Here is a 25,522-nt window from a genome sequence, read left to right as displayed (position 1 = left end):
ATTTCTCTTTGATCTGAATCATATCTATAAACAAAGTACTTGTAAAAAATAATTTACGTAATTGAAAAATGAAGGTAGAAGAGGAAATCCATGATAACTGTCACTAATGGAAACCGTGGTAAAAACTGTTGCATTTAATTGTTTATTAATGAACAATTGAACTGTTTCGACTTTCCCTCAATGGACTCGTAAATCAAAAAATGTCTACAATAGAACTCCACTTGTCTGAACTCGTCGGGCAACAAAAAGTTCGTATAATAAGAGTTCGACAATGAAATGAAATGAAGTAACAAAATTATAAAATAATTACAAAATCTTAAGTAAATATAATCATAAAATACTAGTAAAAAACATTCAATTTATAATGGATATCAGCAGATGTTCTGACACTTACAGCTGATCAATTAATCCTCGCGATAAACAGAACTCCGCGTATATCCTTTTATGTGCTACACTTCAACAGAAACTGTTTGAGCAAGATCGAGCCTAGAGTGCATCAGTATTCTGAAACGTTTCCCTATCGTATGAGAGAACAGTTCGGTAGAAATCATTAAAACTTCCCGAACCAAGCTTCCCTACTGTGTCAAACGAAAGAAGTTCAGAGATATATTACCTCAGAACGGTAGTTTTTCTCTCGACCTCAATTTTTAATTTCCTCTCGCGTTTCTGTTTTTCTGTCCCAACTCCGGTCAGCATAACTAAGCGATATTGTCAGGGAGAGGTCGACCACAATGGAAAGTTAACTGATAAGTAACGGTTAATGTATTAGGCACATTGACGTTTACTAGAATTTACGAGGTACTTAGATCAGATTTCTTTCCGGAGAGAAGCCAGATTTCTCCGAATTTTGTTGAAGCGTTTCCCGTTTGACGCGCTCGACGCACCCGTCGCCCAGATTTTCGTCGCTTCCCTGTCAACAACGTTGTATGATCGTTTTCTCATCTTCGGAAGCTAAATGCTCCATCAGCGGAATGGATAATCTCGATCAACGAGTTTAAATTAAGAGGAAGAATGCTGCGCGCGATTTCGCGATAACTAAACCAGGCTTCGATCGATGGAAGTTCAAAGAGAAGAGTACTCAAAGGTAAAAACGCATCACGAAAACGCTCATGATTCACTGATGGGATGGATAGTGTGCGGTGGTAGGCAATCAAGAAGCAATAAAAAACGCGAGAACGCAAGGCGAATTATCGGAGGGAAAATGCGCGCCGACCGCTGTGCGGTGCTGATAATCAAACTGCCCGCTGCTCTGGTCCAACCTAAAAGTGGGAAACTCATTCGCGGCAAGAATACTAATTTTTCGCGCGTTTCTTCAGAAACGTATTTTCCCACGCCACTCATTATCGTCGCCTCGCTGTTCAAATGCTCGTTTAATTCGGTCTGATGTCATAAATATTTGTGATTTGTCGATATTCAGAGTAATTGGATTTGAGCCGAATATATTCCCGATCGGGAAAACCAATATACCCCATCGACATTCCTACGGATGCAATCAATCACTGAATCCTTAGAAACACACTAGTGAACGTACTCTGCTCCGTAATCGTCCTAATAAATAACAGAATAAAAGCTGATTAAGAATTGCGGTTTGAAGCAAGACAATGAAGTACATGTATAAAGTGATACAATTGCAATTGAATCTTAACTCTTACAAAACCGAACTTTTTAAACCTCTAAAAATAATTGTTCTTAACTGTTAATAATAGAAATACATCTTCTTGAGCGTTTTTAACCAGTTAGCTGTTTTTGATGAGTATACTTGTTATGAAGAAATGTGCAATATTTTGCGTTATGACGAGTATACTCGTTATATGTAAAAAGTAGTTATAATTTGCTGTTTAGATTGCAATTTAGCAATTGCAGTAAATTGCGGCAATAAAATCAAAAAATAAAATAGTCATTTCATTACAACTTAATTCTATATTATAACAGCCACAGACACTCAGTGTTTAACGAGTATATTCGTCATCGCTTACTTTTTACGATATATTTTAGGTACATACTTTTCGAAGAGGTCGCAACCGCTAACCGGTTAAGATGACATAAAACACTAAAATGTAGGTGTGTAGAGGATGGTTGGTCTGTGAGGTCTAATAGACGAGATTGCTCGTTGTTGAAACCGTCGAATATAATTAAAATAATAAATTAATGTACAGCCTGTATACGTTGAGTTGTTAATACAAAGTATAAGTCGCAAAATAAGTAGATACTCGTGCTAACGCTTGGATCGCTCGCCGGTACAGAATAGATACTCAATACTGAAGATACAGATACAGAAGATACTGTGTTCTTTTCGGTTGTTTCGGTTTATTTATACTAGTCGCGGGGGGGGGGGGTCGGAAAATTCAAATTCGTCTTTATTCGACGGTTGCATGTAGCGGCGACATTGTTTTGCCCGGAATTTATTTGTCATTACGTTTCATGCGTCAAGGCTGTGTTAATGTCCCGAGGCAAAACAACAACATGAGTCACTCTCGATTCGTGTCGTCCTTTGACTCCTGTGCTGCTACAGGTGTTACGATCTGGTCTTGATCTTCGATGTTCGTAACCGTTGTGTTACTCTAGATGTCGAATTTTATGTTTCTCGAGTTATATTTATGTCAAAACGGTAGTTGCTGCCATCACCATATTTGCAACAAATAGTTATTAACTGTATCGATTATATCGACTTTCATTTGTTATTTTTGAAACAAGGCAAACGACTGAATGGAATGATTTCAGAAACTTGTCGTACTCTCCTAGATCGCGACACTATTCCGAATATCCCAGGACGTTGTGCTCTAATTACTTCCGCGACAACCGAATCGATTCAAAAACTTATCGCACTCTTCTAGAGCGCAGCACTATTTTGAATTTCCAAACTGTTGTATCCTTGATGTTTTAATTCGTTAATGTAACCGTATAGGTAGCGTTTCCTAACGTATGAATGCAACAATGGATAAGTCCGCTATGTGCAAGAGTACTAGCACGGGAAGGACTAAAGTTTTCTTGAAATAAATAAATATTTCTGATATCGTCTTAATTGTTGACAATAATATTCAATGAATAATTTTATTGAAGTCGTACATGTCAGTCATACATGAAGTGATACAAGTCCGAAATTGAAAAAGAAAATGTTACAATGTTTAACTTCTCACTTTGCTTATACGTATGGTCGATCGCACTCTTGGAATATAGTATTGAGTTAGCATAATTGTTGGAAGACTGAATTGACAACTGACCAACTGAACTCTTAACAAACTTTTACCTGAACTACGACTTGACAAAATTTCAACTGGACCCTTATAAATTTTAACGGAACTGCTTGAACTAAAGTCTTCCAAATTTTGAACTGAGCTGCACTTGACTTTCTCAACAAAACTTCGACTGACTGAATTGGGCTTTATAACTAAACTGAATGACTGACTCAATAACTAAAAACTGACTTTAACTGACTGACTTTTAAACTAAAACCCAGTTGACTGAACTACTCTTTGACAATTTTTACTGAACTGTTACAAAATTTTTATTGAACTCCCTGTCTCTAAATGGCTACATTTATTTTTATGATGAGACTATCATGGCCAAATGTCACATGACAGATTATTCCATGATAGTTTTGGTACGTGATTTCATCTGCGGACACTGGAATCTTTCGTTCTACTGGTGTCCTTTCAGAAATGTTAGTGTTTCAACTGATGTAGTTTTCGTGGAATTATTATTGAAGTCGCCTTTTTCTAGAAGTCCTTGTTGCTACATTCTTCATGCAGTATTAGTTTCAGCTAATGGCAGGTCGTACTCTGCTAAACACGTGGTCATCTTGTTGATGACAATACTTCATACTTTGGCGCGTGTGTTTGTTTGCCGCTGCAAATGCTGTGTGAGAGGATCGCAGCATCTCAGCTTCTATTATCTGCTTATTGCACTGTGTATTGTGGTGGGAGGGCGCGCGCAATGCGGCGCGTATCAGCGGACATCTTATTGTTCCTTATTTCTATTTCGATATTCTTAGATTTTAAATCTGTTCAACAATAATGTTGTGTACTTGCTTATTGATTTATTACGATATTAAAGTATTTGTATGTGCCATATTTCTTATTTCCCTTAATTTTTGTGTTTTTAATTCCATTTGCCTAGAGTTGAGGTTCGCGCAATTCGCGATTTACGACGCATTTCTTTCACTGTGCTCTGCACGAGCCGTGACAGTAGAGCTGGTTCATTCGCTTTTCCGATACCGTTTTATCGAAGAGAAGTACATTCATCGTTTCTTGTATGTTGCGTATAGTATATAGTATATCGAGTATGAAAGTATTAATTGTAAATTTTAATATTTTAAGAATTTGTTAAAACCGAAAATATTTGTTTTAGTAGTTAGAGCGTAAGGAATATTTTGAGATTATCTGTTACGTTAACGTATCATGTACCGTATACCGGCTATGCATCGGGCAACGAGGCTCGTTTAATCAGTCAAGGATTGTCAGAATAGAGTAGAATTCCCGCGTCGAACAGGAGTGAGTTTGATTGTATTTAAGTTAAGTTCGCTCGTTATGTGTCTCGATTTTTGATAATGCAGCCTCTCTTAAGCAATTAACATTCATCGTCTGATAACTATAGCTGTGGGCTATGACAATATCGCTTTCCTAACGGATTAATGAAAGCACAAGCGAAAACCTCGGTGTACGCATGATTTTCACGTGATTCTTGTGAAATGCACGGAACTCTTCTCCGTGCAACATTCTCCTTTTTCTTTTTCTTCTTTGAGAGATGTAGTTAAAGGCAAAGCAGACAAGGAAAAGGAAAATAATGAAGGAGAATTCCATCGCAAGGAAATCTTTTGAAACAGTGTAAGGTCTCCACGAAAATTCAGAGTTCGTGAAATGAAAGGAAGGAAATAGGCACTGAAAGAACTAATTAAGAGTCTTGATGAGTTACCGCGCAACAAGTAAGATGATGTTGCAGGATGTTCAGTATCAAAATATTTAATATAGATTGCTGTGTGAACGATGGAACGTCAGCAATGATTGCAACGTAACGTTGCATAACCTAGCCGGGAATTAAATTGTAGGGAGTTTAGTTAACACGGAAAGTATTTTAATACAATTCGCGTACTTCCACGAAAACCAGAGACTTTCTTATTCGATACATCGTCAATGTATAAATTTCTCGTTATCAATGCCGTTTCCTTCGTTATACTAATTCAAGTAGCATCGTAGATAACAAAAAATTGGATGGTTAATGCACGCGTTAACATCAGAATAGAACAGACTTTTTATTCGCCATATCAGACACGGTTCATCGAATAAAACACAATAGGAACGAAAACAGAATACTTGCGGATCGGTCGATACCATTTTATCATTTATTTACCGCAACGATTGTTCTTTAGATCTCGAGAGGGCAGACTACTAAGCAGAGAGAGAGAGAGAGAGAGAGCAAACTACTAATGATTGATCTTATCGTGGACGAGTGGCGTCCTAATACTTGTGACGGAAGAATAAATGCCACGCGCAAAAGGTAAGACAGAGAAGGTAGACAAAAGAAAACGATGTCTACGACGATTCTCGACGGGATGTGAAAGCATGTTGTGGATACATACGGCGTGTGTACATGTACGGGAAGGAAATTACGTGCCGGAATCACTATAACGTGACTCTAGACCTTTGCATCTGTGGAAATTTGTTAAAAGGGGATGCTGTAAACTTGACCTTGGAATTCAAATCTTTTTCTACTTGCATGGAACCGGAGTTCATGGAACGGAGTTCACTTGAAAATGTAACTTTCAATAGCTTTTGCATCTATTTTATCTTTGATGTGCTTTATAATGTTATTTCATAGTTCAATGGCTGTGCCATGTTTCTGATAACTCACTGCAGCTCGTAAAGAATACTTCAATAGTGATATATTGTTCTGTTGCTGATATTCGCATCATCAGCTGCCTAGTGTTATGATGCAAATTATTTATATTTGAACGATATTCGACGCAAATAGTTAATAATTTCCCTCTTAATTTACTGTTACACACAGTAATGAAATTCTAGTTTTTCGTTGATACGAGAATGCGCAGTATTACCTCTTGGTCACCAAATCGTTGGTCTAGCCGATCGCATCAATCTGGACTTTCTATTTAATAGTGACCCTCTACTATTCCCTGAGCTATTGCGTAGCTTTTTGCTGTTTTATCAACAATGCTCATATTATAGTCAATAACATAATATTTATATTGTATATTTCCTTTGTGAATATATTCATATCATAAGTAAAATAGCTGCAAGTACTACTGAAACGTTAACATCATTATTAAGAAAAACGATTGAATTTTGACCTATGGTTCTCTTGATAAAGGTGGTCCTCGTAGCGATTGGAATACAATGCGACCAAGTTTGACCTTGAATTTCAAATCTGTACCGATTCAGAGGTATAGAGTCACGCTACGATGATTGCGACATATAATTTCCGAGGGTGCATCTCTTCCAAGTGTCTGGGCGATGTCTAAAAGAAGAAGAGAAATAATGATAACAAGATACAGGAAGATAAATGTGAATTCAACGTGATTGGTGTAGCGCCGCAATGCTGTCACTGGAGGTTGCCTACAGGCGCCTGTATGCGTATGCAACCTCCGATTGTACACTGCCTCTCGCCAGATCTCACATCCACTCCCTGTCGCTCGCTGTGTTTTCCAGAGAACGATTAAATAATGTTCTCTACTTTCCTTTTGCAGCTATCGGCTTGATGAAATTACTAACTACGTAAAAAGGTAAGATTTAAAAGTGTACGAACGTTTAAAGGGAGAAACATTCGGAGCTAATGATTGCCAGAAGTGATTTCTACCGATTTCTACCGTGATACTCCCTTACCGCGGACATCGTGGCTTAAAAATATCACTGTAATGATTTTATGAACATTCGAAAATTCATGAACGATCTTCTGCGGCAAATAATTCAATCGCATTAAATCCGTAAATGGACAATTGATTGACGGGTTATGAATCGGCAGCCGTAATGCTTTTTCTTCATATCTGAGTATATCTGTAAAAGAAATAGAACGGCGAAAATCTATTTTAATCGCGCTCGATTCTTCTGTAATCCGCTATGTAAAAAATTCGATTGAAAACATTCGCGACCAGCTATGTTTCTAATCAATTATTTTCAATCAGAGCTCGCGAGCGAGTCTAAATTTATTGTGTAGCAACATTTTTCTCCAACGTGCGTGGTCATTTGAAATTCGAAGAAATTTACCACTCAGCCGAATAACGAGCTGAAACCAAAGTAATTTATCGCGCTTTTAACATGTACTCGTTGATTTATTTATTAGAATATTTAGTAGATATGTGGTAAAAAAACGCGCTTCTCAATATTTCATACATAGATGGAGATTAAGTTTTTTAATCGAACAAACGTTCAACACCGACGATGCGCGATGCGTTAAAAATTGTAATGTATAATTAATCACTTTGTTTTAAACAATAGTGATCGTATTAACAGGATTTTGCATTTAATATCAGCGTAGTTTTGCCATTTTTTGCGAAAATAATTATAGAAGTTCACTACTTGTGACGCTGGAGGATCGTTATATTTTCATAAGAGCTGCACGAAAGCGTCGGAAATTTATTGTCTACTATGAATCGTGAACTAGCGACAAATAATTCTACGTAGAAACGGAAAAATCACTAGAAGAAAACATCGAAGTAAATTTAAAAGAAGGATAAAGGAAATTATACAATTATAAAATTAAAATCATAAAGTCTAGATTATAGGATACAATAAGATTTATTGTGAGTTAGATCGCTTCTACATTAATAACACATCATTGACACTTCAGCAATGCTAAAAAAGAAATGCAAATCAAACATACTCATCCTTTGACCAAAATATATTAGGAGTAGTATACATGACAGTAGCAGATGCAGGAATAGTTATCGAATTTGTGAAGACGGTGGTACCTGGACGAAGATTGGGACCAACGCTGACGGTATGAACTATCAGAGTAGGAGAAAGTGGCAGGGCAGCTCTAGCATTTACGGTGACAGGTACATTGGCAAAATTAAACATAACAATTACAGTGTCATTTCCTAGAGTGCGAGTAATACTCAAAACCCTTTGGTCGTATACGGTAACGTTTAAGGAACCGTGTGCGATCACTGGTCGCCTTTTCACGCTCATCACACTTTTGAATACCTGGTAGTGAGAGTAATATAGCTCCTTCTGAGCTTCCAGGTTCAGGGTCTTGTAATTTGGATGCACGGGCAGCCAGGTTTTCGCACTGGTGGAGAATCCAGCACTGGTGCTGTTGTCCCATTGATACGGTGTTCTTTCGGGATCTCTGGATTTCAGAAAGTATCTGGCGGGACCAGCGTTGCAACCAGCTGGATCGACAGTTTCGGCGTACGTGAATTGTCTGTCTATCATTCCGATTTCATCACCGTTGTAAACAACCGCTATGCCAGGTAGGATCAGCGCCATTTCGGTAATCTCATCAGCTCGTCGTCTTCCGAATCTAGAGGCCACACGATGATTATCGTGGTTGCCCACGACCCAGTTCGGCACGCTACCCTGAGGTACGGTATTGACCCACTTGTCTATCAGATTTTTATAGTCCATTGCGGTAGATTTGTTGTTCAGCTCTGTAATAAACATAAAGTTGAAGGGAACATTGGAGCCAGCACTGTAGAATTTAGTGGTTAGGTCATGAGTAGTATAGGCTTCCGTGAGAATCAACTTTGGATCGGATCGGGTACGGTTGGAGTGTTCATCCATCAATTCCCTCCAGCTCCGGAGCGTCTCGTAGGTCTCATTCTGATCTTTCGTGTAAATATGCACCAGGCTATCGTAATCGTCTTTAGGGACATCGGTCCTGTTTGCGCTCGGCTCGTCCCGGAACTTGGCATCCTCGAACATATGATTGATAGCGTCAATGCGGAAACCGTCGACTCCGCGATTCATCCAGAAAGTCAACACGTTTTTCATTTCCTGATCTAAAGCCTGACTGCGATAATTTAAATCTGGCTGACCTGCAGCAAACTGATGTAGGTAATACTGCTTGCGGACGTCGTTCCACTGCCAAGCAGATCCCTGGAAGTTGCTCAGCCAGTTATTTGGCGGCAGTCTGGTGCCATTCACGATTCTGCCATCGTGCCAGACGTAGTATTCATCGTACGGCTTAATCCTTTGAATACTCTTTTTGAACCAGGGATGGTCGTTAGAGCTATGATTAGGCACGAAGTCCATGACCACTTTGAGCCCGAGGGACTTAGCTTTAGTTACCAATTTGTCGAAATCCGCTAAAGTTCCATAATCTGGATCAATGTCCGTAAAGTTGGAGATGTCGTAACCGAAATCAACTTGTGGACTCCTATAGATCGGCGATAGCCAGACGACCTTAGCACCAATGTCCTTAACGTGTTCCAGTTTGCTGGTGATACCATTCAGGTCACCGATACCATCTCCGTTGCTGTCTTTGAAACTCCTCGGATAGACTTGGTACACGATGATATTTTTGTACCAATCCACATCCACTCCCGCGCTTAGCGCGAATAGCAAGGAACACGTTGCAATCGTTAGTCGAAACATGATGGATTACTGATCCAAGAGAAACACGGTCGACTATTTATAAAACGCAACGTTATTGATTATCTGTTTACATGTATGCTTCAATTATCTGTTTATTAAATTTCTTTCACTCAGTTAATAAAAGATAAGTTCGTTTCGAATAAGTGTCAATGATAACGAAAAGATAGTTAGGTACTCGAATACTATCATGCACCGTGTATCAATTTATATTTTGTTATCTGATGCTTCTTTGGAAAGAAATTTTTTATATCAAAATTGTTTTTTTCACATTCGATAGTTTAAACAAACTGACTGCTCGCGAGGGATCGCAAGTTTTTTCTATAAGCGGAGTATATTGTACGAAACACAAATTCTGCTAAAATTCGTCGAAGTATAGAGCCACTCGAGAGACGGTTAACTCTTAGAACCGCATGATCTCGTGTGTACAAGGCGTTTATATGTGCCAATCTAGTTTCTATCGTTCTCCGACTAATTATATGGCCAACTGCACTCGTACAAATTATTTACCTACTTTCTTTTCATCGAGGTTAATTATTTAATAATAATAATAATAATAAGAAGAAGAAGAAGAAGAATAATAAGTTTGACGAATAATAAGTTTAACGATTAATAAGATTAACGAATAATAAGTTTAACGAATAATGAGTTTAATGAACGCTATTAACAATGTTCTTGGGTTCAAATGAATCCGCGGTCAACGGGATAACTCTTTATTATGCGTAGAATAATTTTAGGCACAAAATACGATTGCTGAGACGCTCGGTATAAACTGCTCGATGTGTCACTCTCCAAGGCGATCGCACGAATAATAAATGGATGGAAATTTTCCTCGCTGTACGAATGCATTTGTTTGTTATATACTCGTTGGAAGCATCGAGAAAGTTCCAATCGCCGTTGCTAAGCTGTTTTTGCCTGGAGTTTGATTATTAATACAACATGTGTCCCATTATATTGACACCTCCGAGGTACAATCCCATGTGGCTAGGCTCGTTCTTAAAGCCGTATGCCGCCACAACCACATTTCTAGGGAGAACCACACAACCACTCCACACCGCCGTCAGGCAAAACGTTCATCCCGTGACCTACGTTCGGCGACCAGTTGTCACCTCGAGTCCAATTTAGCTATCACAAATCTTGAACAATTACAATCAGATTGAATAGCAACAATTGCTTAATTACAGCTATGATAAAATCTAGATTACAATGTTGCGGGATTATCCAACATTCCAAAGGCTCCGGTGTTCTTTCATCTCTGTCATATATATATGTCGGGTTCACATTATGATTAGGGTTAGGGGCGTGTAACAAATTTTCATTTAGATTAGACATTGTTGTTATGCAATAGAGAAGATATTTACAAGTACAAATATGATTATTATAGAATTGGACAAGTAACCGTGGTAATTAGATACTCGAGAAACTAATGACAATGATCCTAGGTTCAATAACGAATCCGCGGTCAACGGGATGATAGATGTACGCGCTCACAAAATCTAAGTCGGACTCTTTGTTAATAAAACGCGTAACATTCACTGGTCGTAAGGCGTTACTCTTTTGGTCGATGAGATCGCAACAAGGAATGAATTTCCGTGTCCATGATGCCACAGAGGAAAACTATATGGGGTGTGTCTAAAGGCGCGAGATCCTCGAATTCGTCGAGAAAAGCCTTCGTTCAGAAAGTAAGGGAAATTGACGTTGCTGCTAATTGGTCAATCTCCATATCGGTGGTTAAAAAAAGATGCTAGCTGCCCTCGAGGGAAAGTTGTTAGTGGGAGACGACGCTCGTTGAAAAATAGGTCTCCCCTATCTTCCCGTAGTTGGGACAAGGATTGTTTGTCTGTCTGAAGGACTTCAGTCAACTAAATCTTAAGATTTAGAACGGGCCTTCAGGTTAGCTGAACGTGTACTGCGGAGACGCATCGACATCTGGCAATCATCTTACTCGAAGGATAGGGTCTGCGTGTGGCGAGCCACAGGACAGAAACCGTTGGAATGTTTACTGTTGCGTGCCGCCACAAATAATTTCTTTTAAGGAGAGCTATAGAATTACTCCATACCTTTGTTAGACAAAACGTTTATCCCGTGACCGCGGCTATGTTCGGCGACTGGCTGTCGCCTCGAGCCCAAGCTCATTATCACAACTCTCGAACAATTACAATGGGATAGAATAACTACAATTGTTTAATTACAGCTATAGTAGACTCTAGATTACAATGTTGCGGGATTATCCAAAATTCCAAAGGCTTCGGTGTTCTTTCATCTCCGACACGGCCGTCCTGACTATCACACGTTCTCGTGTGTAACTAAAATATTACGTTTTCCCAACATTATACTCTATGTAACTGATATTATTTACCGTTCAACTAAATGTTCCAAATAAGTCGAGGGTCCAGTTCAACAACAAAATTTTGTTCGGAGGTTTGACAAGCAAGGAAATGAAAGAGAACTGAAATTAGTAATGTTATAATTTGTATTCAAAGTGTCAGTTGCATTCTGTGAGTTACCAGTCAGACCGTAATGACACAACAGAACATTTTCGATTTCGTACAGAGATCTCAGTTTGTTGGATCGTATTACCATGTTGGGTGCATTACGAAAAGCGCAGAACGCCACACTGAGCGTATCACGAAAAGCGCAGGACACCACTGAGCGTATTACAGAAAGCGCAGGACACCATTGAACGTACTACAGAAAACGTAGATGCTACACTGGGTGTATTACGGAAAACGTAGACGCTACACTGGGCGTATTACAGAAAACGTAGACGCTACACTGGGTGTATTACAGAAAACGTAGACGCTACACTGGGTGTATTACAGAAAATGTAGACGCTACATTGGATGTATTACTATGAGCACAACGCGGTGTTAATGATCCTCTGAGGTCAGTTTACTTGCATCGTTATTATCACTATCATTGTCATCACCGCAGACGACCAACTCAGCAGGGACGCAACTTTCTGGTATGTCTGTTCTTACATAATCGTTTGCCGTCTAAGGTTTTTAAAGTATATTTATCTCCTTCCAAAATCTCTGCTATCATGAATGGACCTCTGAATTTCGGATCTAACTTCTGGTTTCTCTTCTTATTCTCTTCATTCTTTTGTATTGGTTCCATTTCAATTTCGTTTGTAGCTGAGCACTCCTGTTCTTCATTTATTGATTGGCTTGGTTTTGATATGTTTGTTACTTTGTTTACGCAGTATGTTTCATCTTTACTAATTATTTTTATCGGTGGGATGTGATTTTGCATTTTAGATTTGATAATAGTCTTCTTAGTAGAAGACACGGATTTCCACCATTTGGCTATGGATGTTCATATCTTTCTCTTCCCCACTTGCCACACTTTCTCTGAAGCACTGTTTTACACGTCTGTTTAGCTCGGCTGCTCGGGCAGAACTGACATCGAAAATTAGGAACAATATTTTGTAGGCTAGAAATATTCGGATGACGGTGAAGATACTCCAACAATCATAAAATTGCCAAGAGCGACTGATGAAATCGTAAAAATTATTACACTACAATTCCAAATTTATAATGAATATTGGAAGAACTTTTGGAGTTCACAAAATTTATTGTACAAATTATGTATTAAAGGAGAAAAAAGAACAAACGCCCAGTATCCTATATGGTTTAAAAGAGAAGAAAGTAGCTGCCAACATCGAGTAGCAGCTTTAAAACATTTAGTTAAGGTGAAAATACATGACCATGTATGGAGAAGAAATGAAGAAGCGAAAGTTGCACAAAGATGGGCTAAGAGACAAACTAAAAAATTATATTTCACCGGTAAAAATTGTACAACTAAAGAATCCCTTGTGGATGTATTATTAGAAGAATAAAGAAAAGGAGACATGAGGCATCGTTGCAGAAGGCGAAAGTGCGATTTCCTACTGACCGTGGGAACTCTCTTATTCACAAGCTAAGACAAAACGATCACTATGAAGTCAGTCTACAATTCGATCGTGTTCCAAATTCCACAGTTTTTGAAGAATCAGTCCCTTCAATGATTGTAGGAGTACCCGAAGGAATTTTTCGTTAAAGGAGCTTTCTGTTAAAGTTGAAGAAGATCCACGCCTGAGAAGACATCAAGAAAACAAAACGCAGATCTCAAGAGTCAAGAAGAAGGGCCAGCAGCAGCTGGGATTTTCTCGAAAGCAGAAATTTACACCTGAATAATACAAATATCAAACTCAAACGCTTTGAGTGGCCAATCTTCATATGGACTATTGGTACTGAGATATACATACATATTAGATATGTCTAATATTTGTAAATTCATTGGTTATTTTCTTTGTTTTTTTTCGGTTAATAAATGCTGTTGTCAAATTGTTAAATTCTAAAACGCAATGAATATGTACGTACAGGGTGTTAGGTTACAAGCGTAAGAAAATTTATTCAAAGCCGAAGTCAGACGAAGATCAAGAATACAAAAATTGCGTTTTAGATTTTGTTTTTTAGTTATTGAAAATTAAAAATCGGCCAAAATATCCCTAAATGCTATTATATTATATTATACAAGAAGCAGCATCGGCAACTACTATTTTAACATATTAAACAACATACTAAACAGCAACATACTAAATCAATTATAGACAAAATACAAATAAAAGGAAGACAGATGTACTGGCTAACTGGTCGAAACTCTAAACTCAGCATGGAAAATAAACTAAAAATTTACAAAATGATAATAAAACCAATGTGGACGTACGGAATGTCACGTCCTGCGACCCGCACGATCCGTAGCGCGAAAGTAAATTTGATGATTTCTTTCAATCAAGGTAATTTAAAACGTTTATTTGAAACCATATTTACAGTATTTTAAGTGAAAGGCAGTTAAAGCCGCTAAATGCTATATCTTGCGAAAACTTATCTAACCACGTTTTTATATTTTCCTAATGTTTCTATAACGATGTTAAGACAATTTAAATTGTAAACAATGTCGGCAGTTGTACAAATGTTGGGGATCTTCCCAAACATTTTCAAAAGAAAGACCCCGACGTTTTTTCATCTCCGACGGTTATAAATGTAGCGATTCAAAGAAGTCAGTGAGAATATTTACCGTTCGTCTATCGAGTAATTACCGTTCGTGTATCGAATAATATTAATTAATTACCGTTCGTCAACCGAATAATTACCATTCGAAGAGTTAGTTATTATTTGTCTATCGAAAAGTTAGTTATGATTTCGTCAACCGAAGAATCATCATCTTGTCAACCGAAGAATCATCATTTTGTCAACCGAAGAATTTTATATCCGTCAATCTGTCAGTCAATTGTCAATATCGAAATCAAGTAAAATTTGAATAAATCGTTACATATTGTAAATTTACTTTCGAACAACTTTAATCCTCTCCCGTGCCAGTATTCCAGCACATAGCAGGTTAGCCGAAAGTGGAGCTTATTGCCAGTTGCATTAAACGTCAGTTAACGCTACCTTCTCTTCGGCAACTAAATAGAACGTAACGCGGAATACCACTATAGGGGACAGCAGCAATGAGTCACATAAATAAATTGGAGTCAGTACAATCTCAGAGCAATACTCAGAAAGATAGAAAATACTCAGAGCAATAGTCAACGTTATGTTATGTCAAAAACGTGCATATACGTAAAGATCTAAAATTAGCAACGGTCACAGAAGAAATCGATAGGTACGCAAAAAAATACAAGGAAAGAATTTTTTTTAATTTATTTGTTAAAAATACAATCAATTCTCGCGTTGAGAATTTTCAGTAATTTTTCTGGCGTGGCGCAGTGACGTGGCTGTAGTGGGTAGTGCCACTTCAGCCTGCGAATCTGGTCCGTCGTATCAAGTAGTCCAGTGATTAGGGGGTTTCGGTGTTTGTTGACTCTTTTGCTATATCTGTCTCTATATTTTGCTATTTCCTCTTTGACTGTGGGTATCTTGAGGTCGCGATGTATGGTTTCGTTGGTAACATACCAAGGTGCGTCTATTAAGGATCTTAGCGTTTTCGATTGGAAGCGTTGTAGTATTTCGATGTTGGAGTTACTTGCTGTTCCCCATAGTTGGATTCCGTAGGTCCAGACAGGTATTATTACGGTCTTGTAGAGGGTAATTTTATTCTGTATGTTTAGTTTGGAGCGTCGGCCCGTGAGCCAATAGAATTTTTTTAGTTTGTCCTTTAGTTGCTTCGTTTTATCTGAGATGTGTTTTTCCACGTTAGTCTCCTGTCCAGGGTCATGTCCAGGTATCTGACTGAGTCCCTGCTAGGAACTGTTGCATTGTTGATGGTGACCTGGGGGCAGATTTGTTTTCGGAGCGTGAAGGTTACATGTGAGGATCGTTAATTTTGAAGCCCCATTTATGAACCACTTTTCCATGGAGTCGAGACTTCGCTGGAGAGTGGATGAGGCTATTACCGGGTCTGCGTGGGTAACTAATAGCGCTGTGTCGTCTGCAAATGTCGCTATTGTTATATCGTTTGATATAAGTAGGTCGGCAGTGTAGATGGAGTACAGTAGGGGTCGGAGGACACTACCTTGGGGTATGCCGGATTCTATTGGGAATGTTGCGGAAGTGGCGTCTAGGCATTTTACCATGAATTATCTATTGGATAGGTAGGATTTTAGGATGGTGTTACGTCGCGTAACACTCTACCTGGGCCAGGCCACACACCGCGGGCAAGATGGCAACCAGATATCTTCGGATACTCACTGCGTACTCTCAATAGTCTCAAGTATCTTCCATAAATCTCAGGAATTTCCTAGTCGAGGTCCTTCAAACCAAACAAACGTCTGCTTCCGAAGCATTTGTAAAGACCTTTGTCTACTACAGCTTGACAAGGGAAAGTTGGTTTTTCTCGCGTATGATGCAACCTTCCTCCCACTAACCACTTTCTCTCGAGGGCGGTTAAGACCCTTCGTTTAACCAATTAACAACGAAGCCTATTTCCCTCACTCTCTTAGCCAAAATCGTCACCAACAAATCCGATGGTCCCGTGCGCTAGACACACCCATCCTTAGCTTTCCTCCGCCGCAGCATCGTCTCCGAACATCACTGATTTTACATCCTTCGAACAGTCAACATCCTTCGACCGGGTTTACACCCAAAGATCAGTCAGTCTCAATCAAGCATCTCGTCAAGCGGTCAGCAATTCGAATACAGTGCGTCGACAAATCCATCAGTATACGCGATAATCCGTCTAGAGACTCAGGTCGCACTCATTCGTAGTCATCTCATAACAAATATTCATTTTGTGTTACACCGAAGTTTCTGGTTTGTGAAAATATATAATAACCTGTTAGCAACAGCGTTATCTTTCATTTAACTACCCTTATTATCCCAAAAGAAATAAGGGATCGAACGATTCGCGGCGTCGATTAGCAAATCGTAACGGGAATTTACGACTCCCGTTGGCGCGCTTCTTCGAGATCGTGTCGCGAACGTGCGAAAACAGATGGAGTAGTAGGGGCGAGGTAGGATCTTTTTATGTTTGTATAGTAGCCCTTCATGCCATAATTTGTCGAATGCCTGTTGGATGTCCAGGAAAACCGTTGAGCAATATTTTTTCTTTTCGAGTGTTTGGCTGATCGTATGAGTTATGCGGTGGATTTGCTCTACTGTTGAATGTTGTTTTCGGAAGCCGAATTGGTGATCTGGGAGTATTTTCAAGTTCTCTAGGATTGGAAGGAGTCGGTTCGTGAGCATCTTCTCGAATAGTTTGGACAGGGTAGGTAAGACTGATTGGGCGATAGGAGCTGGTTTCGTATATCGGTTTACCGGGTTTAGTGATGAGGGTAATCAATGAGATTTTCCAGGCCTTAGGATAGTGTTCCAGGCGAAGGATAGCATTAAAAATCGATGTGATGTGTGCGATCCCTTTTATTGGAAGTTCCTTGATTGCTTTATTGCCTATTAGTTTGTGCCCTGCTGCTTTCTTGGGATTTAGGCGACTGATTGTTTCCATAGTCTCTGCAGAAGTAAAGGGTTCGATAGGAGGGGACATTTGGAAGGGGGTATGCAGGTATTCAGTAACGTCCGCGGCAGCTTTGGAGGAATGGGGTTTGAATACTTTTGACAAGTGTTTAGCAAACAGGTCGGCTTTTTCTATAGGGCTTCGCGCCCATCCACCTTGCGGACGGCGGATAGGTGGGATTATTTGTGGGGGGCGTGTGAGTTTCCTGGAGGCCTTCCATAGGGAGTAGTTGGAGTCGGCTGTGGGGGATAAGCTGGCGAGGTATTTATGGAAACAGTCGTTTTTATAGTTTTTTAAGGTTCTGGATAGCTTTCTAGTTGCGTTGTTTAGTTTGCGTTTGTCATCCGGTGTTCTATGGGTCTGCCATACTCTTCTTAGTCTACGTTTTTCTGCTATTTTTTTTTTAGTATGTATTGGGGATATTCTTGTTTGCTGTTAGATGGCTTTGTCGGTGTGGAGAGGTGGATTGCGTTTATTATGCTCGTGTTTAAGTATTCCGTGACTGCTTCAATTTCTTCCTTAGTTTTTAGTGAGGTTAGGACTGAAGTTGAGTGAGTAAAGACTTCTCTAAAGAGCTGCCAGTTGGTGTGCTGGTTGTGAATGGAGCCATTTGGTGTATTCTCGATGATTGTTGAACTGACTGTTGCTATCACGGGGGAATGATCAGAGGAGAGATCAGCCGAGGAGTTGATTTGGACGTGTCTTGATGAGATATTTTTAGTTACGAAGAAGTCCAGAAGGTCGGGTATTTTGTTAGTGTCGGTGGGCCAGTATGTGGGTTCGTATGTGGTGAGGTAGTTGAGGTTGTTGGTTATTATGCTGTTTAAGAGGTTTTTGCCTCTTACTGTAACCAGTTTGCTGCCCCATTGGGTGTGCTTGGCGTTATAGTCTCCTCCAGCTATGAATCTATTGCCCAGGGTGTCCAGGAAGTGATCAAAGTCTTCTTTGGCGATGGAGTGTCTGGGAGGGCAGTATACTGCTGAAGTGGCGATTGTACATGACAGTCATCTATTGCTACGTTTGTTGCTTGGAGGTAGTCTTTCTGGAATGATGGAAGTTCATAGTGCTTAATACTTGTTTTGATTATGATTCCGGTGCCACCGTGGGCCTTTCCGCTGGGGTGTTGAGTATGGTAGAATTTGTAACCATTTATTTTCAAATAGTTTTTGTCGGTGAAGTGGGTTTCCGATACGAGCATTACGTCGATTTGCTGATGTTTTAGGAAGAGTTCTAGTTCAAATTTGTGTTGCGCTAGACCGTTGGCGTTCCAAAGACCTATGCGTCTTGGTTTTATTTTGCGTCGGGGCGTACTAATTTATCCATGATGAGTGTTAGTAGCGATAACAAATTATTTATTTGCTCCGATTGTTTCTCTATTAGCTTTACAAGCCTAGAGACGTTGTCTGTTTTAGGAGAATTGGGGTCACTATTTTGGGAAAGATCCCTTTGGCTATTCGGGTTATTTTGGATGCCTTGTACTGCTTGGGCATAGGAGGTTGAGGTAGTGATGAAGTTAGTAGGACTGGGTATTTGGTTGGTTGAGGGGATTGGGGTAGTCGTGAATTTCGGCGGGCTGGGTGTATGGTTGGTTACCTCTTTTGCTCTGAGTTTAGGATACTTGTTTGTGTATAGGGTTTTATAGACTGAGCAGCCTTTATAGTTGGCAGGATGGTCACCTTGACAGTGGATGCACTTCGCTGGGGTTTCCGGTGATTTAGTGCACTGGTGAGCGGACTGTGTGCCTGCACATTTAACGCAGCGGAAGGTATGGTTGCAGTATTTCTGCGTGTGACCGTACCTTTGGCACCTTTTGCATTGCACTATTTCTTCTTTCACAAGCGGCGGTTCGAATTTTACTATTGCGTTCATTAGGCGACTGATATTTTAAATTTCCTTATTGTTAGGCTTTTGCTTTATGTCTATAAAAAATAACGATAACGGGTCTTTCGTGGCCGAGTTTTAAGAGTTCGAATTTGAGTTCATCTATGTCTGCTGAGTGGTGGATGTTGCGTAGAACCACTCGAAAAGGTCTTTCTTGTTTGAGCTGGTAAGTATGAAAGTTGGCGTTCAAGGTCTTGAATAGTTTCGTGATTTTTCTGTATGCGTCAGGGGTTGTCGGCAGAATTTTTACCTCGTTGTTGTTTATCTTCAGGTTGTAATCGTCCTTGGAGATATCTCTCTCTAAGGACTTGGTCATTGTTTGTATGTCGATGACATCATCCATAAATATTGGTGGGGGAGGGGGGATTCTCTGTGCTTGTTGGTTTGGCGGCGGGTCTGCGATTTCCATGGCGTCGTTAGTGGATTGCTATACGGCGAACCTGTTGTGGGTATTTATTTGTATCGTTGATTGTTCGTTCCGGGTGTCGATCGTGTCTGATTTTGATGTTTCTATTTTCCGTTTCTTTGTAATATTAGCGTCGTTGGTGCGGAGAGTTCTGCTACACTTCTGCCACGGTAGCTCGGGGTAGTTGCGAGTTTGCTCTGGAGAGCCTGGTCGCGATTGCTGGGCCATCATCGAGCTAGTCAATTCAAAATGAATAACTAGTCGTGAGGCTATGAGGCTAGTATTCGGGTTGGGGTTAGGTGCGTGGGATTTTCTTCTCCCTAAAGGGTAGGAAACACTTGGCTGTGTTCGCTTTCAACGGTTGGGCGACACGTGTTGTTTTCGGACTACACTGGGCACTAGAGACACGTCTGCACGCTTCGGCACTCCACAGCGAACTGTGTTACAAAGGTGGCTGGAGAATTCTTCAGCTTGCTCTTCGTTGCTTCTGGCCAATGTGTTGTCTGTCTGTCTGATTGCTGGGATTAGTTTTGTTGCAGCACATGAGTAGAGAACAATTCAAATCATGTTGTTGTTTTGCTTCGGAGTATCAAGATCGTTAGGACACAAGTAATGTAAGAACAAATAGACCCCGGGAAAAACAATTGCGCCGCGACGCATAACCATCGAGCAAAGGCGAATTTGAATTTTCCGCCCCCCCCCCCCCCGGCCAGTATAAATAAACCGACGCAGCCGAAAAAAGTTTAGTATCTACGAGCATCTTTCTGTATCAACGAGCGATCTAAGTGTTATCACGAGTTATCTACCGAGTTATTGGCGAGCATTTATCGAGTATTTATCCACGATTTTATTTTGCGATTTATACTCTGTACTTGCGACTTAGCGAATATAGGCTGTGCACTAATTTATTATTTTAAATATATCTATTCGACGGTTATGACAGCAAACGATATCCTCCACAGTTTTATTGGCTTCTTTATTTTGTTCGTGGCTTTCGAGAACCAAGGGACAGGTATCGTCGTCTCTTCCGTCGTCGACATTGCGATCAAGGGCCTTGGCGCCCGGGACGGCGATCGGAAGCAGCGGAACGAGAGCAAGAACTTTCTCAGAGGTGGCCGCTCGGCATCCGGTGCGCCCTCGTAAGGGAAGGGTAATTCATGCGAGGGGCGGGCAGCGGCGATGGACTCGGAGCTATCGCCGCTGCCCGCGGTATCGCTCACCGTGAGGGACGGCTCGGGTTTCGCGTATAGGGATGCGATGTCGGTGGTGAAGAGGGAAGTCAAGCTCTCCGAACTCGACATCACGGAGTTAAGAGCGAGGAGGGCGACCACGAGGGCGCTGCTGTTTGAAATACCAGGCCAGGATGCTAGGAGCAAAGCATCTCGACTGGCCGGGCGGATGGCGGCCACGCTGAAGGATTTACCCGCCAAGGTAACCGTGCCGCGAAGGAAGGCCGAGATAAGAGTGACCGGACTGGAGGACTCGGTCACCCCGGGGGAGGTGGCAGCCGCCGTTGCTGAAGCCGGGGGCTGCCATGCTGATGAGGTCAACGTGGGAGTCATACGCTCCGCTCCTCAGGGCCTCGGGTCGATATGGCTACGCTGCCCGCTGACAGCGACCAGGAAAATCAGCAGAGGAAGAGACGCCCGACCAGGAGGTAGGATTAACATAGACTGGTCAGCGGCGAGGGTTTCCCTTCTCCCTGCGCGCCGACTCCAATGCTTCAGGTGCATGGAGTCGGGTCACGTGCGCCGGGATTGCACATCGACGGCCGACCGGTCGGAGCGCTGCTACCGGTGCGGGGCAGAAGGACACCGCGCCAGGGACTGCTCGGCTCGAGTACCCATGTGTCCGGTGTGCGCGGACCTGCGAATGCCTGCGTCGCACCGTATGGGATCACCGGCATGCAAACCGCCTGCCCGTGAGAAGAGGACCGCACAGGAAACAAAGACCATTCCAGGCAACGGTGGGGACGCGGTGAAGAGGAAGGAAACGATACCGCCGTCAACTGACCCCATGAAGGACAGAAGAGAAAACAGAAGTATGGCACAACGACTGCGAGGGGAACGGAGCCTTCCCCGACGTGAGCGGAAGAAGAGGAGGAGGACAACTGCTCCTGCAGTGCAATCTTAACCGCTTCCAGATGTTCCAGAGCCTGACGGAGCGACGGATTGCTCTGGCGGCAGTGGCCGAGCCGTACGATTCCCGACGCGTTACGAGGCGCTGGGGATCTGGTCGGCTCGGTCGCCATATTCCGGACCAGGATTGCGGGAAGCCCCTCCTGCTCGGTGATCGAGCGGGGGCGGCGATTCGTGGCCCTGAAATGGGGCGACCTGGCAGTGGTGGCCGTCTACGTGTCGCGCAACATCAGCCGCACAGAATACGCCTCCTTCCTGGACGGACTCGCGGCTTGCGCGAGGCGTCTGGGCGCCTGCCCGTCAGTGGTCCTCGGGGACATCAACGCCCACTCAACGGCGTGGGGCTCCCGCAGGACCAACGGAAGGGGGGTCCAGCACTTGTGTGCACGCGAGTCCATAGTGGATCTCACATGGGCAAACCCTGCCGCATCCCGCCGTGTTTCAGGTTGGGAAGTTTCCCCGGAGGAGACCCTCTCGGACAACCTCTACATCTTGATGCAGGTGGCGGTTGGCGGCGCGATGGGCGACCGTTCGTTGGGTGCGCGCGGGCCCATTGGCCCACCGGGAAGGAGAAAAGGATTCTTGCGGTGGGCGGTGACCCGCCTCGACGAGGACTTCATGGCGGCGGCCGCTATAGCCGTCGCTTGGTTAGAAGAATCCAGGACCGACGATGACGCGGAAGCGGGAGCGACCCGGCTGAGGCGCGACATGCACGCGATCTGCGATTCGTGTATGCTGCGGTCTGGAGCCCCGCGCCGCGCCGGCGCTGTGTACTGGTGATCCGAGGAGATCTCTCGTCTCCGCGAGACATGCATCCGCGCCCGGCGCCGGTACACCAGATCCCGCCGTAGGCGGCGAATGGAAGAAGCCACGGTGGCTCGTCTGTACGAGGCCTACCGCGAAGCGCGAAGGCCTCTGCAACGAGCCATCAAGGAGGCGAAGAGGCGGGCCTGGGACGAGCTTCTGGCTAGCCTCGACTCTGATCCCTGGGGGCGCCATTACAAAATGGTATTGAACAAACTCCGTCCATGGGCGCCTTAACAGAGAGCATGGAGCCTCGATTCCTGGAGGAGGTCCTCGGCACCTTGTTCCCGGGAGCAGCGAACGAGGGAGATGGCAGCCCGACCAAAGAGGAGGAGCAGGAGCCTCAACCGCCGGAAGAAGGACCACGTGTCTCTGCGGGAAGGTGGAGGCCGGAATCGAGGATCACCGAGGAGGAACTGGCCGGGACCGCCGGGAGGATCGGAGCGCGGAAAGCTCCGGGTCCCGATGGAGTCTCGGCTCGCCTGTGGAAGGGTGCGAGACTAATCCGTGTGTTCGACGGATGCCTGCCATGAGGTGAATTCCCCGCTTCGTGGAAGGAGGGACGGGTGGTCCTGCTGCCGAAGCCGGGGCGCTCCCCGGACTCGCCTTCCGCCTTTCGGCTGGTCTGCCTTTTGGACGAGGCGGGCAAGCTGCTGGAGAGAGTGGTGACTGCCCGCCCGGAGTCGCATCTGTCCCGGAGTGTGCCCGCACTGCACGACGGCCAGTTCGGTTTCCGAAGAGGGCGGTCTACGACCGACGCTGTCGCCCGCGTCCGCTCCTTTGTCGAGGGGGCCGAGCGGCGTGGTTGCGTGGCGCCGGCCGTGTCGCTGGACATGGTCAACGTCTTCAACAGCATCCCCTGGGACAGGATATGCCGGGCCCTTGAATTACATCGGGTGCCCGAGTACCTGCGGGGTGTAATCCGGGCGTTCCTCCGGGACCAGATTATCGTCTATACCGTCCGGGGCGGATGGGTGACCGGGAGAACTGTACACCGCGGGGTCCCACAGGGTTCGGTGTTGGGTCCGTTGCTGTGGAACATCGCAGTACTTCGGACGCCGATGCCTCCGAACTCGGCACTGGCGTGCTACGCCGACGACACGTTGGTGCTGGTCTGGGGCACGGCATGGGGTAGAACCGTCCGCCTGGCACAAGGCCGATCACGGGACCGGATCGTCCCGAATATATTATATATATTATAGAATAAATTAGCCATTTTCGTGTTGTCCTTTGTCCATTCGTCAGTATTCTTGTAAAATATGTTGCGGAAAAACTCCTGTTATTTTCATTCTTAAGGAAGTTAAATTGAGTAACTTGTACAGGACCATGATGAACTATTAAATTTACTGTTTCTTGTGTTCTGTCAATTGGCTAGGATCTTTAATGTTGAAATTTCTGTTGTCTTCTTTTTGTACTTCAATTTCTATATTTCCAATATCGTTTTCTTGATGAGTTTCACAATCGATGAGTTAAACAAATCCAAGTAATATTTTTTCGCATTCATAATTTGTATTCAGGAGGCAAAAAATTCAATATAAGTGCAAGATCTGTAATCATATATGACTTTTAGTAGAAAACTATTGGTGTAGTTTAATTTCTCTAAAAAGTACATTTCTCTGAAAGCGCCTGGATTTTTTTTATGTAAAGTAGTTTCCAGGATATGAGGACTTTATGGAGTTACACTGAACTTTGATGATTTTTGGCACTCCTTTAAACTGAATCATTACTATTAAAAAAAATGTTTTGTATCTGCCTTATTTCGGTCCTGGCCGCGAGCATTATATACGTGTCTAGAATTGTGACATTTTGATCAGGTGTTAAATACTTAATAAAGATGAGTCACCAAAATGAATAATAATTATTCAGAATAAGTTACTTACATCGTGTCATATACGTCTAAATTTGCGGCACCTTGTTCGATTATTAAAACAATAATTCAACGTTTTCTAGTTTATCAGTTTAACTAACTAATTTATATAATTAAAATTAGTATATTCAGAATTCGTTATTATTAAAATAAATAAATAAAATAATTAATAAAATGTAATAAAGTATCTAAGTTGCTGGCAACATGTAACATATATCTAAATTATGACATTTGTTCGAATATTAAAGTACCTATAAATGAAAATATTCTTTGAAAAGAGTAATTACTTATTAAATAATTTCCAGTAGTAAGATATATCTAAAGATATATCTAAATTAGCGACATTTGTTTAGATGTTAACTACTAGATAAAGCATCAGGAATTAATAATTAATAAATAAATAGTTACTGGTGACAATATTGCGGTGATTGGTTAAAAACTAGTCATGTTGGTATTGCCATATTCAATACTCTCAATATAACTAGTGGCATTCTATTGTTACGTTTTGTTTGGCTCGTTTTCGTTGTGTTGCCGTTAATTTTTGAATTCAGATTAAATTGTAGTGTTGTCTGTTGTTTAATGCGATTGGCAATTAAACTCCACGTTTCGGCTAACCTGCTACGCGCAGGAGTACTGGTACGGGAGAGGATTAAAGTTGGTGAAAATAAATGTTCGCTTAATCCTATTATATTATTAGACAAATATTCTTCACAAAAAAATGTTTATTCGTATTCTAATTGGATATTGACAGAATTGTCGTTGAAATTTCAAATACTCGAAGTTACAATCGTTCGCAATACGTTTTCACTCTTATTAATTACAAGATTTTAATTTGATAGATTTTCAATAATTTACAAATTGACAAATGCAAACACGTCGATTAACAAGACTAACGAGAATTGGGAACTAATGAAACAAAGAACTAAAAGCTAAAGAACTAAAGGACTAA

At 42.1% G+C, this 25,522-nt stretch overlaps 1 protein-coding gene across 1 annotated transcript; it reads right to left on the bottom strand.

Annotated features, from left to right (window-relative positions):
• Positions 1-7,726: 7,726 nt before the first annotated feature.
• Positions 7,727-10,736, bottom strand: LOC126873809 (maltase 2-like). Its single transcript, XM_050635058.1, has one exon. The coding sequence runs from the start codon at positions 9,543-9,545 to the stop codon at positions 7,821-7,823; it is 1,725 nt and encodes a 574-aa protein (XP_050491015.1). The 5' UTR covers positions 9,546-10,736; the 3' UTR covers positions 7,727-7,820.
• Between the last annotated feature and the right edge of the window lie 14,786 nt (positions 10,737-25,522).

Source organism: Bombus huntii, chromosome 15, assembly GCF_024542735.1.
Source record: "Bombus huntii isolate Logan2020A chromosome 15, iyBomHunt1.1, whole genome shotgun sequence".
Classification (NCBI taxonomy): domain Eukaryota; kingdom Metazoa; phylum Arthropoda; class Insecta; order Hymenoptera; family Apidae; genus Bombus; species Bombus huntii.
This window is presented reverse-complemented; position numbering and strand designations above follow the sequence as displayed.

Excerpts from the sequence above, each read along its gene's own strand:
- LOC126873809 (XM_050635058.1), bottom strand. The coding sequence starts at position 9,545 with ATGTTTCGACTAACGATTGCAACGTGTTCCTTGCTATTCGCGCTAAGC.